The sequence below is a fragment of the Aptenodytes patagonicus genome, chromosome 1 (genome assembly GCF_965638725.1).
Source record: "Aptenodytes patagonicus chromosome 1, bAptPat1.pri.cur, whole genome shotgun sequence".
Classification (NCBI taxonomy): Eukaryota; Metazoa; Chordata; class Aves; order Sphenisciformes; family Spheniscidae; genus Aptenodytes; species Aptenodytes patagonicus.
The window spans coordinates 165951598-165964253 of record NC_134949.1 but is presented as its reverse complement, the minus strand read 5'-3'; the positions used below and the strand labels follow the sequence as shown (position 1 = coordinate 165964253).

The 12656-nt window shown below is 42.2% G+C and overlaps 1 protein-coding gene across 4 annotated transcripts in view; it reads right to left on the bottom strand.

The window, feature by feature from the left end:
• Nucleotides 1–6875: 6875 nt before the first annotated feature.
• The window catches only part of NALCN (sodium leak channel, non-selective), a 266845-nt gene continuing 261064 nt past the window's right edge, over nucleotides 6876–12656 (bottom strand). For all 4 annotated transcript variants that reach the window (XM_076361468.1, XM_076361476.1, XM_076361484.1 and 1 more), the window contains 3 exons: nucleotides 11504–11653; nucleotides 10913–11030; nucleotides 6876–9145 (listed from right to left, as the gene is read on the bottom strand). In XM_076361468.1, the coding sequence (XP_076217583.1) occupies nucleotides 8952–9145; nucleotides 10913–11030; nucleotides 11504–11653 (462 nt within the window). In that variant the 3' untranslated portion in view covers nucleotides 6876–8951. The remainder of the gene's footprint in view (nucleotides 9146–10912; nucleotides 11031–11503; nucleotides 11654–12656) is intronic.

Here is a 12656-nt window from a genome sequence, read left to right as displayed (position 1 = left end):
CTGAAAATTGTTGAAATGGTCTATCTTTGGCATTTCTGACTGCCCGGCTTAGGAGGAATATAATGTTTGATTACAACTGTGGATGACCGAACATATATTAAAATAAAACACTGTGGCTAGATTGGCTCAGAAAACCAGTCTTATGGATCATACTAAGACCTTTTCCTACTGAGAATCACTTGAAAGAAGAAAGGCTTTGTAAAAGCAATCCAAGCCCAAGCTGACTGTGTCTAAAAGTGAAGTAAGAGAGAGCCGGGGGCACGTGGCAGGAGCTGTACGGCCACACTGCACAGGGTGAGACCCTCTGCAGAAGCCCCGGCACGTCCACAGCACGTACCCTGGGCCCCATGTGGTGTTTATATGGGCCTAGTAGGGAATCATCATATTCTTTCTCTGTTTTGTTCAGCTCAATTGTCTGGAATAAGGCAAAGGATGTGTCGCACCGGCCGTAGCGTGAAACTGAGAGGATGTCCTGCATGCTCTGCAGGGGGTTTGTAGGGATACTCAGGGCTACAAAGCTGCTCACGTCGTATCTGAGGGCTGCACAAGGTGGAGGGAGTCATACCTGGCACAGTCCCATCCGAAATGTCTCCTGGGGGGTGGTTCCTGGAGTGAATTACCCCAAACTGCCCAGCAATGTCTTGGGGCAACGTGGCTGGAGTGGCCTACGGCAGAGCTGGGGCTGTGCTAGCACCGGGCGGCGTGGCCGCTCTGGGCGCTGGGTGCAAGCTGCTCCTGAGATGGCTTTTATTTAGCACCTCAGCCGCTCCGAGATCATAAGAAAGGCCTCCTCTATGCAAAGGAGATACAACCATATAATTAAAGGTGCGGTTTTAAAACCAATTAAGATGGCTGATGTGTAGACCTGTGGGAGCACTCTTGCCATTAGAATATAAACCAAGGTTATTGGTTTTAACACAGATCAATAGAAAAAAAATCTTTAAACTGAAATAAGCATTTCCACAGGTATTTAAACTGATTTAGAGAAATCAATTTGCAACAACAGGTTAAATTTAAGCTGGTGCAACTTCCTCATGTAGATAAGCCTTTACAGATACATGCTGAACTGATGTATGTATATAAAGTTGAAATACATCTATGGGCCAAGGTCAGAGAAATGTTCTTGCTGCTGCTGATCCAATTAAGATGAAAGTTTTAATACCTAGATTTTTAAACCTAGAGTATTTTACAGAGCTCAGAAAAAGAAGCAATTGGGTGAAGAGTTAAACCGACCGAGTTCAGGGCATTGTACTTTCTGGCGGGAGAAGACCTGGAGCTGGCTACAAGCAACTGTGTTTGAGACCTTCTTACTCACAGCAGCAAAACAGTTCACTGGATCATGTCCTCAGGAGTGTCCGCAGCACAGCAGTGGATAAATTGCATGCCTAACATCACCGATCTGGAAGCTTTGGCAGAAAAGCTTAGGCAAGCCTTGCTGCGCCTGTCATCTGCTCTTGGCTGCCCCAGCACGGCAGTGCCAGAGGTGTCCCTCTCCCAGTGGAGCAGCCTGAAGGGCCCTGCATCTGCTCAGCCTCTGCTGACTTCAGTAGAGCTTTAACTCCCCTCTACGGCTTAGACAGGTGTACTCTGCAGTGGCTAAAAAACTGGCTGGATGGCCGGGCCCAGAGAGTTGTGGTGAATGGAGCTAAATCCAGTCAGTGGCCGGTCACGAGCGGTGTTCCCCAGGGCTCAGTTTTGGGGCCGGTCTTGTTCAATATCTTTATTAATGATCTGGATGAGGGGATCAAGTGCACCCTCAGTAAGTTTGCAGATGACACCAAGTTGGGCGGGAGTGTTGATCTGCTCGAGGGTAGGAAGGCTCTGCAGAGGGACCTGGACAGGCTGGATCGATGGGCCCAGGCCAACTGTATGAGATTCAACAAGGCCAAGTGCCGGGTCCTGCACTTGGGCCACAACAACCCCATGCAGCGCTACAGGCTTGGGGAAGAGTGGCTGGAAAGCTGCCTGGTGGAAAAGGACCTGGGGGTGCTGGCTGACAGCCGGCTGAACATGAGCCGGCAGTGTGCCCAGGCGGCCAAGAAGGCCAATGGCATCCTGGCCTGTATCAGAAACAGTGTGGCCAGCAGGAGTAGGGAAGTGATCGTGCCCCTGTACTCGGCACTGGTGAGGCCGCACCTCGAATACTGTGTTCAGTTTTGGGCCCCTCACTACAAGAAGGATGTTGAGGTGCTGGAGCGTGTCCAGAGAAGGGCAACAAGGCTGGTGAAGGGTCTGGAGAACAAGTCTGATGAGGAGCGGCTGAGGGAACTGGGACTGTTTAGCCTGGAGAAAAGGAGGCTGAGGGGAGACCTTATTGCTCTCTACAACTACCTGAAAGGAGGTTGTAGCGAGGTGGGTGTCGGTCTCTTCTCCCAAGTAACAAGCGATAGGACGAGAGAAAATGGCCTCAAGTTGCACCAGGGGAGGTTTAGATTGGACGTGAGGAAAAATGTCTTTACTGAAGGAGTGGTGAAACATTGGAAGAGGCTGCCCAGGGAAGTGGTTGAGTCATCATCCCTGGAAGTATTTAAAAGATGTGTAGATGTGGCGCTTAGGGACATGGTTTAGGGGACATGGTGGTGTTGGGTCAATGGTTGGACTCGATGATCTTAGAGGTCTTTTCCAACCTTAATGATTCTATGATTCTATTCTATGATACAGTGGGTGTGGCAGAAAAGCCAAGTTTTTCCATGGAGGAGAGGCACAGCCACCTATTTGCATCTGCCAGGTTTGATGAGGAGGTGGTTGTCTCCGACAGCGGGGCAGCTGGGGCCACCTGTGTCTACAGGGGCACTGCAAAACTCACCACCATGTGTCTGATAACACTGGAGGACTTGGCAGGCAGCTGAGGAGGAACTGGGAAAAGTGATTTGTTTTTTTCCTTGGTGGTCTACTTTTTGAAATATTTGAAGTGCTTGGGAAGAAGACCCGCAGTGATGTCAGCAAACCAACATTTTGGCTGAATCAATTTCAGCAAATAGAGCAAAACGTTCATTGTTGTGCAGTTTTTAACATACTGATAACAAAGGCAGTGTTCCTCTTTTCCCTGCATGCCATTTTTCTCTATGACATTGCTCTTATGCCAGATACAAAAATCTATAGGAATCATAGAATGGTTTGGGTTGGAAGGGATCTTCAAAGATCATCTAGTCCAACCCCCTTGCCGTGGGCAGGGACATCTTCAACTAGATCAGGTTGCTCAGGGCCCCGTCCAACCTGACCTGGAATGTTTCCTGGGATGGGGCATCCACCACCTCTCTGGGAAACCTCTTCCAGTGTCTCACCACCCTCAGCGTAAAAACCTTCTTCCTTATATCTAGTCTAAATCTACCCTCCTTTAGTTTAAAGCCATTCCCCCTTGTCCTGTCACAACAGGCCCTGCTAAGAAGTTTGCCGCCATCTTTTTTATAAGCCCCCTTGAAGTACTGATAGGCTGCAGTAAGGTCTCCCCGAAGCCTTCTCTTCTCTAGGCTGAACAACCCCAACTCTCTCAGCCTTTCTTCATAGGAGAGCTGTTCCATCCCCCTGATCGTTTTTGTGGCCCTCTTCTGGACCTGCTCCAACAGGTCCGTGTCTTTCTTATGCTGAGGGCTCCGGAGCTGGACGCAGGACTCCAGGTGGGGTCCACCAGAGCAGAGTAGAGGGGCAGAATCACCTCCCTCGACCTGCTGGCCACGCTTCTTTTGATGCAGCCCAGGGTATGGTTGGCCTTCTAGGCTGCAAGTGCACACTGCTGGCTCATGTCCAGTTTTTCATCCACCAGGATGAACTTCTTCCTGGTGGACTTTAAAAAAAAAAATCTGGATGAGTTTTTGTGCATGAGGAAACTTCATGGGGAAAATCAGGTTTTGGTTGACAAAAATATTGACAATATTAAGTCAAATACAGCAAATAGGTTTTGATGACTTTTTAAACTGAAAAGTCAAAACAAGAACACTTTAAAACTGAGCTGCATTTGGGAAATGGACACATTAAGGAAAAGGTAAAACATTTTTTGTTTTCTTAGGTTGGTCAGAACAACTGAGAAGCTTGTCTTTATGCAGAAACACAGATTTTTATTTTTTTTAAAATAGCTGCTAAAATGGAAAAAAACCCCCAACACCCAGGTAACTCCTTTTTCTTTCTTCTTTTTATCTTTTTCTTTTTCTTTCTCATTTTTAAATGTGCAGTAAACAGACTCCCCAGGCAGTATGAATTTAGAAAATCTGAGAGGTGAAAGTACCATGAAGAACATGTAGTTCTGTGGAATGGGTACGGAGATAAAAAAGCAAGACTCCTTACCCTTTCAAACTGGCATCAGATACATTATAATGAAATCATAACTGTGTTGATTCCCCCATTTCTTGGGAGCACATACTGAGAACGCAGAATATGCCAAGGCACTGTCCGCCTTACATGCATTTGGGGAGCAAAACCGAAAAGAAAACCAGAATACAGGGCATGAGAGAGGATGTGACATCCAGCTTCTCTGCCAATGAACTCAAGGTCAAACCCTCTTCTCTTTCCTTCGGGGGTAAACATACTCACAAACAGTAATCCCACCGCAGTGACTTCCATCATGTGGAGGATCCAATTAGACCTTGACTGCCCAAGTCTCTAGGACTTACTGATGTCTATCTGGGATAAACCAGTTTGTGTCCATCCTCAGCAAAAGTTTTCCTGAAACAAAGCAATGCCCACTGAGACACTGGAGGCTTGTGCCACTGGTGGCTGCTGCTTGAATTCAGAAAGAAGAAAAGGCTGATGTCAACAGCTCTTCAGGCTGAAGGATAGGGTTTTTGTTCCTTTTCTACCTGTACTTAGAAATTTCTTGCCTTTCCAGTAAGCTAACCTTTTAAGAAATACAATTTTGTAGATGCCCAAGTAATTTACCCAAACTCCCCACTGCAGATATGCAAGTCAGGTAAAAGTATCAAACCAGTAAGGGCACTGGAATAAGTATCTGAGACAGGAACCTGTGGAAGCGGGATACAATGCCACTGCCTGTACATTTAGCTCACTGATGGGTTAATAACTTGGTGCTCAGAGGTTCTTCACTGAGAACAATGGGCAACAGCTGCTAATGGGGTCTGACACTAGTGCCCTTGGGATGAAGAGGAAGGTTAATTGAATTCTAGTGAGGCTCCCTTTGTGTTGCAGAGCAATTGAACAAACCAGGGCAGCCAACTTCCCAGCATCAGCCTATGCATTGCGGAAAGTTCATCTGCAGTGTGACTAAACTGCCTTCAACAGAAGGAATGAATTTAGCCTCCTAAAGCTAAATTCGGGGAGACTGAGATAATTCTTTGGTAATTTTGACTGACAACTTAGGCCAGTGTTTGTTTTTACTTGTGGAAATGTTGCAAGAGGAGTGCGCATTCTTGGATGGGAGGTTTAGCACACATCTTGCTTGCTGGGGCTCCAAATGTACTGTTAGAACAGTGTGAACTCTTCTCCGGCTTCTGTTATTCATGGACATCCTTATCTGCACAGTTACAAGAGCTGCGGGCATGTTGTGAATAAAAGAAGAGAACAAAAAAGATTATTCTCACAAAGTCATTCACTTGCTTTTGGCATCTAAATCGTCTTTGGCTTCTCAGAAGCTGTGATACTGATCTTCAAATGCAGACAATATTGAATGTAATGTTATTTTGAAGATGTTTAAGCCTGATTGGTCCTCATTAGTTAAAACAATGATGGTATTTTCAGCTTGCCAGATAAAAGTGTACTTTATGTTTTTAGCTCTTAATTCAGTTGGATATCTTCCAGTAGCAAATGGTTTCAGGTTATTAATTTCTTCATTACAGAAGTGATTGTCTGAAATCTGACCTGACTTTGGAATGATATTGAGATACATCTTTGCTGCATGTTCTCAGACTCCCCACAAGCTGGGTTTTATTCCAGCACTGACAACATGCGCTACACTTTTTGCCCACCCAAGCCATGAAGACTTTTACAACTTGCTTCTCATGGAACAGAGCTCTCTTAGTGGATGAAAAGGAGTCTATTAATTTGTATAGGATAACTCTAGATCTAATTCCAGGAGCCAAGAGCACTGTAGGTAGTAATATTCCCCTGGCAATTTTTTGTTTACCTTTGTCTAGGGTCTGTTCTTGTTTGAACTTTTCTCTCAAGCTGTCTGGACTGACTCTGATTTCCTGATGCATTATTCCCTCTTTGTGTCTCTCCATTGTTTGCACAGGCTGTTTGAACTTCAGTCATTTTTCAACTCTCCTCTCTGCTTCTTCACCTTCATGTGCAAATGTGCATTGGTTGCTCTGCTACAGAGTAGAAGGTTATCACTTCCTTTAGTTATGTCGGGGGTGCCGTACTAAAGAGGTTTTCATCTTAACCTAGACACCTGGGTGCTCTAGTATATATTATTTTCATATCTTTGTAACTCCATTTCACTTCCTATATCTGCAAAAGTAAAATGGGGGAATAAACAGGTGAATAAACTGCTTTCTTAGAGCCAGCTTGCCAGTTAAATTAGATGGTCCAGGGATCTCCAGTGTTTTGGAAGATACTGGAAGGCAGTCTATGAAATCATTACAATGTTTCCACCACAAATCTCCCCCTGCCACACACACACGGGCACACGCATGCGCGCATGTTCACATCCAGGCTCTAAAGCAAACAAAGAAAGTGGGTTAAGTAAAAATAAATGATGAACAGTCCTATTTAGTCCCATTTTTTGAATGAGACCCCTCGTGGCAGTACTGATGAGGTCGGTTGCTGGATTTCTCACCAAAAAACCAAAGGCCCTCCAATTAGAAGAGTTTGAAAGCATCTCTTTAAATAATCCTGTACAAACCACATGCCTAGCCACTATGCAGCATTATCACAGATGAGTCAGAAACAGCAAATGCAGTTAGAATGAAAACCAGAGGGCGGAATATTGCTTAAAGCAACTCACTTTTATTGACAGAGTACTGTAAGGCAAGGAAAAAATGTTTGCCAGATTTTTTAAAAAAAAGATTTGCAGCAAGAATGATTCAGAAAGATCTGCAGTTCAATATATTATTGAACTTTCAAAGATACTCTCTTTTGTAAATCCAGTATTTATCTTTTTGTCATATATACAAAAGCTCAACTTGAACAAGCACAAAACAGAACACAAAATAATGGATTTGCGTATGAAGTTTTGTTGATGGTTCATAAACTTGTAAAGAAGAGAATGCACACGTTCTGTTACTATAGAGTTACAGTTGACTAGATTTAAACTTAAATATACCCCAAAACAGATAAAGAAACCACAAAATACAGATGTGCTCAATATGACTATTTCCGAAAAAAATCTAAACCATGTTCAACCATACACAGGGAACAAAACTTTGATAGATGCCAAGAAAACTGTATTTTATGGCCAAAACTAATTTTGCATTTATGGTGAAGGCATCTGTGAAAACCATGCTGTATTCTGACCACTCTACATTAATATTTTGGCCAGAAAACATCGCAAAGCACTGGCTTTTGTCTGCTTTTTAAAGGATATATTTTTTAAGTGGTGATGTACACTAACTGTGAGCCTCTTACAAGATCTCACATCAGGCCATGTTAGAGCAACCTATCATTTCCATAGGAAACAAGGGTAACGGAAAGGTCCCAGCTACGCTAAAACGCCCAGTCGGGGGCCAAGCAACAAAATCTGCAACCTCTTAGTTCTTCCTTGAGGGAAGGGTACATTTTTACCCCACATTTTCAGACAGCCTTGAATTCTGAAACTAACAAACTCTGCTGCGTTTTGTGGCTTTTCTTCTTCACCTCTGTCTCCGTATAGCATTGGCCTTTCCCTGGAAAAACTTTTATGAAAGGGACAGCTGCTATTTCACCAGCAATAATGTAGCACTATTGATGCTTCATGAAATAAAAGAAGCCTAACATGTCAAAATATGATGCATCGGGATAAAAGGAACAAAGGTACTTAACCACAGTACAGTGTCATGCCTTAGCTTTGCAGGGCTGCAGCATGAGTAGTAACATGGGTAAGTAAAATTCACTTCTACCTATACAGGCAAAACTGAACTGTATTTTAAAAGCCATACAATACTACTCTGTAATTAGAACCCCCAACATGCTAATTTTTATCACACAGACAAGAAGAAAGTTATCTTACGTCTACACAAGGAAATGGGACCCAATTAACAGGAAAATGATGACACCATACATGTATGTAACCAGTATATTCTGAAAATGAAGCAAACCCCATGTTTTTCACATGGAGGTCTTTTGCTGGATGCTTAAATGCACAGTTTTCATATCTTTTTTTTTCTTTTTTTCCCCTGTTTTCTCTATGAAAATCAAGCTCTTTGCATAATTAATGAAAACCCAAAGATATTTACATTTTAAAAGCCAATCCTTCACCTTCTGATTTTAAAATGAGTTATCCTGTGTCTTGCATATTTTAAAAAAAGGTCCAGAAAAAGCTTAGATTTGTAATTCAGAATCTGTACTTTGTAAAAATACTTCCCTTGAACATGAAGTCAGTGCTGACCTCTTCAGGTCATTTGTGAATAATAAAATCTTTCTAAAGAAATGTTACTAAATAAGAACTGAGGGAAAACACAAAAAGAAGAAATACATTACCCCTGTATTGTAAAGTGTTGCTACTTTAAAGTATGGTATAGGTCAAAGAAAAACACAGAGTCGTGTATATCAAAATACATTTTCACTATGTAGCTACAGAACATATGAAATCTTTCAACGCTCTGCCTGCTAAAGGCAATATAGTCTCTCTGGCTTATGTTAGTACTGCTATTGTACACAGGTTTCTTAAAGTACAGTTAGTACCTATAGAGGTGAATTCTAACATATAAGTGTGTGCTATGCTTCGTATGGCAGAAGGATAAGCATTTGAAAAAATTTATGACATTGATTTTAAGGAAACCGTACATTACACTGCATCTTCAATTCTAAACATAGAAAATTCGATTGTACTTGAAGTGGTTGTTGCAGTATGACTTAAATTCTTCTCAGATATCAAGAAGGTCCTCTCCACTCTCATCACTCTCCACAGTTAATTGTCTTGTCCACCATTTCTTGACTTCTGATCCACAAGAAGCAGCATCAGACATGGGATTCATTTTGCATACAACAGATTTCATAGTTGAACGTCCACCAAAGCGGAGGTTGACTGAAGACACTGAATGGCTTATTGGTTTGGGGGCTATGAAATTAAACAGAAAGTTCTGTATTAGAGTAGATCTGCTGCTTGAGCATTTTTGCTTAGAATTCAGTTATACAGAACCAGCTGGACTGGGGCAGCTTTAAACTGGTTTAGTACAGAAAGAGCAGGGCTCTGTTCTAATCTGTTGGTTTTTTTTCCAGCTCCAGCTGTTCACCCTGCTCCCACTAACCAGCTGGTAGAGTACTTTAACTGAGCGGTGGCTCATTTCCTTCTGCTGGGATAGCTGATGCAATAGGTCTCTTCTTATCTGGCTACCTGCAACCCATATGGTTTAGGCAGTACTTACATGAGCTAACCTACTGGCAAAATGGTGAAAGTGGTAAGTGCCAGAAAAAGAGAGGGAAAAGTGCACTTAGAAGGGGCAGCTACACCTAGAAAGTGATATTTAACTATGGCCTAGGGGTGGAAGCTATAGTACAAGGTGCTGGTATGGCTTTAGGAAAGCACTAAAACATGAGTAAGTATATGAAAACCACAACTGATCTTAATGATGTTATTCATGATCTTAAATACATGTCTTCATTGGACTGGGGGCAGAGTACTTATCATCTGCCGGGCTGTACTGTGCATGGAAGTGACCCTCCTTTTCTGAGACCGTCCACTGAGGACCATTCAAGCGTGACAGGGCCAAGATCAGTGCTAAGAAAGGAAACCCTGAACTCCTCATTCTTACTTGAAAAACCTATCCAGTTGGCTAGTATGATTCCTCCTTACCACGTTCCCTCTTTTACTCTTTCGCTCTGTTCCAACAAAATGTTGATCTTTGCTGCTCAGTGACATTTAAGCCGAAAACGTGGATTGAAAGCTCTCTATTAAGCTGTCCTGTTTCTTGGACAAGTAGTCTGGTCACAAAAGCAGGGTTACTGCTACTCCTAGCATGACCATCTCTTCTACTTCCACCTAGATACGATTAGGGTCTGAACAGTGGCAGCCTTTGAAGGCAGCACTCTGACTTGGAATAGGACTGACTGATGACAGCTGAAAGCAGCTTGATGTGCACACACCTAACCTGCTGGTCACGAGATGTGGCAGGCAGCAGAGGTCAATATGCACTTTAAGAGAGAGTATTTCAGGTGGTGGAGAGTGCTCTTGAGATAAAGACTTAATAAGGCCCCAGACTGTACCTATGCACCCCTCCCACCCTCCTATAAGCACCCTTTTATAAGGCATAGTCTAGCCTTTCTTTTCTAGCGAACTGTAGTTACTAGAACAACTTGAGGATGTTTCCTGTCTGTGAGAAAATAAATGGAAAACTGATTGTATACCTGGCCAATTCCTGGCTCAAGTGAAGCTATAAAAATGTATTATTATGGTGTAAAGTATAAATCATACACCTGGTATGCTTAGGCAAGACAAAGCAGTCGGAAGTTATTACTGTTGTTAGGAAAAACTTCATTTTCACTGTGCTTTATACGATAAAAGAGAACTCTAAATGCACAAGATGCTATCCAAACATACAGGACGGTACAGCCCCCAATCCAAAGATCCTGAGTAAAGGTATGAAAAAGTAAAAAAACCCAACAACCTGCACATGGCAATGCCTGAGCCCATCTTCCAAACTTTCAGAATTGGGAGGAAGGGAGAGATTGCTGTATTTCAGCATGCACGAGGGTAGAAAAACCCTGATGTGGGCGCAAGCAGCAGGTGGGAGGTAGAACTGTGAATCATGAAGCCTCTCGTGGCTTTGTTAGTGTACAGCAGTGATTTGGCACGTGGGGACTAAACTGATACACATTTTTCATGTACCTGATGGCAAACGCCATTGTCCAAATTTCCGCTGAGGTTTCCCAGCATCTGCAGAGTCTTGTCGATAGCCACCTCTGTCAGAAAGTGTTGGGCTAAGGAGCTGCTGCTGGCTACTTGTCTGAACAGAGAAAAAACAATCTCAGTCACAGTTCCCCATCACATGGGGATAATCCTGAGAAGGGATATCTTTCTATTCTATTTCCAAGCTTTATACATGAATACAAACAAAATATATTGCCATTTGTTAGGGCAGCATGGTTTCTATTCTTTACTGCCCCAGAAAACTACTACTAATAGGAAAAAAAAAAAGACCATTTGGGCTCAATTCCATTACACAGTCCCACTGAAGGGTACAAAATTGTTCTCAGCCTTCTACAGTGGAGTCCTTATGTTGTACCTTCTTCATTCCCTACCCTGGAAGAGCCCAGGACTCCTACTCACAGGACCCAGCATGCCCAATGTTATCACTCTCAGTGTAAAAACTACTTCAGAAGGCTTTTGTTAGAAGGCTTTTTGTTCAGAAGAACAAATAAGAAACATGGAAGTTTTTGAATTTGTTCCGAGTAGCTGATAGTCTTCTGGTTAACATACCTCTGGCTGTGCACTGTTATCCTGATTAATAGCATTCATATCTTCACTTGGCTGTGTTGTCTCAATGCTGGGAGGATTCAGAAATCGGCTCAACTCCTGCTGTTGACTCTCTCGTAGACTATGGATAATGCTGCACGACTGCTGTTGTTTCTATCAAGGTACAATATGTGAAAACAAAAATGTTCTCATTGGTGTGTCACAGTGTTTGATTTTTTTTAAAGCATTCTAAATATTTAACCAAACAGTGAGCGCCAGATGTGGGTACCAGGTGCATCAATAAAGCTACATGTATCAGATAGTTGCTATTTAAATAAAGTGACTTCCAGCATATGTCTAACCTTTATGTAGGGAATAGAGGATGAAACTTATGAACTATATTAAGTGAAAGGCAAGTTGCTCAATTGTTGGTTTAAACCTAGAGCTTAAAAACATATAAAGTTTTGAATTTATGAGTTAAAAGTTCTTGCAAAGAAAAAGAAACAAGGAAATCAGTAGAGATTCACTAAGAATTAAAGGAAGGCGCTGAAAAAAATCTGATTTCTTTCATGGACTTTGGAACAGGCTGTCAATAAGACTGAATAAAACAGTAATGGAAACCTTGGGACTGAGTATAAATTTACAATACAAATAGAAAAACAAAACCACTACCATTATGATCTTACAATCTAATTTGTTTTTACATTAAAATAAACAGTCCTTAGAGTCCTTAGGAAGGGTTTCACTTTCCTGGGTAGTTTTCACATGCTCCCTCTAGAGAGACTTAGAGACTAACAAGAGAATTTGAAAATATATATTAACTTCCATAATTACATTCAGTTTATAAAAGGTTCATATAATGTGAAATGATCTGAACCATATTATTAGAGTGAAATGAATAGCATATTTACTTTAACATAGTGTAATTCAATATCATAATGAAATGAACAACTGAGTTGAACAAACCCAGAATTGAGAGCTGAGATTAAATTTACTGCCATTATTATTAGAGAGATGAGATCAAAATGAAACTATCTATCTGAATATGCCTTGAACATTGACGTTTCAGCTGGAACGTACATTACATTCAAATTGTCCGGTTATGTTTTTTTATAAATTTACAAACACAAAAAGCCAGATCCCATGATCACAGATCTCTGTGGAAAACCTCCACTCA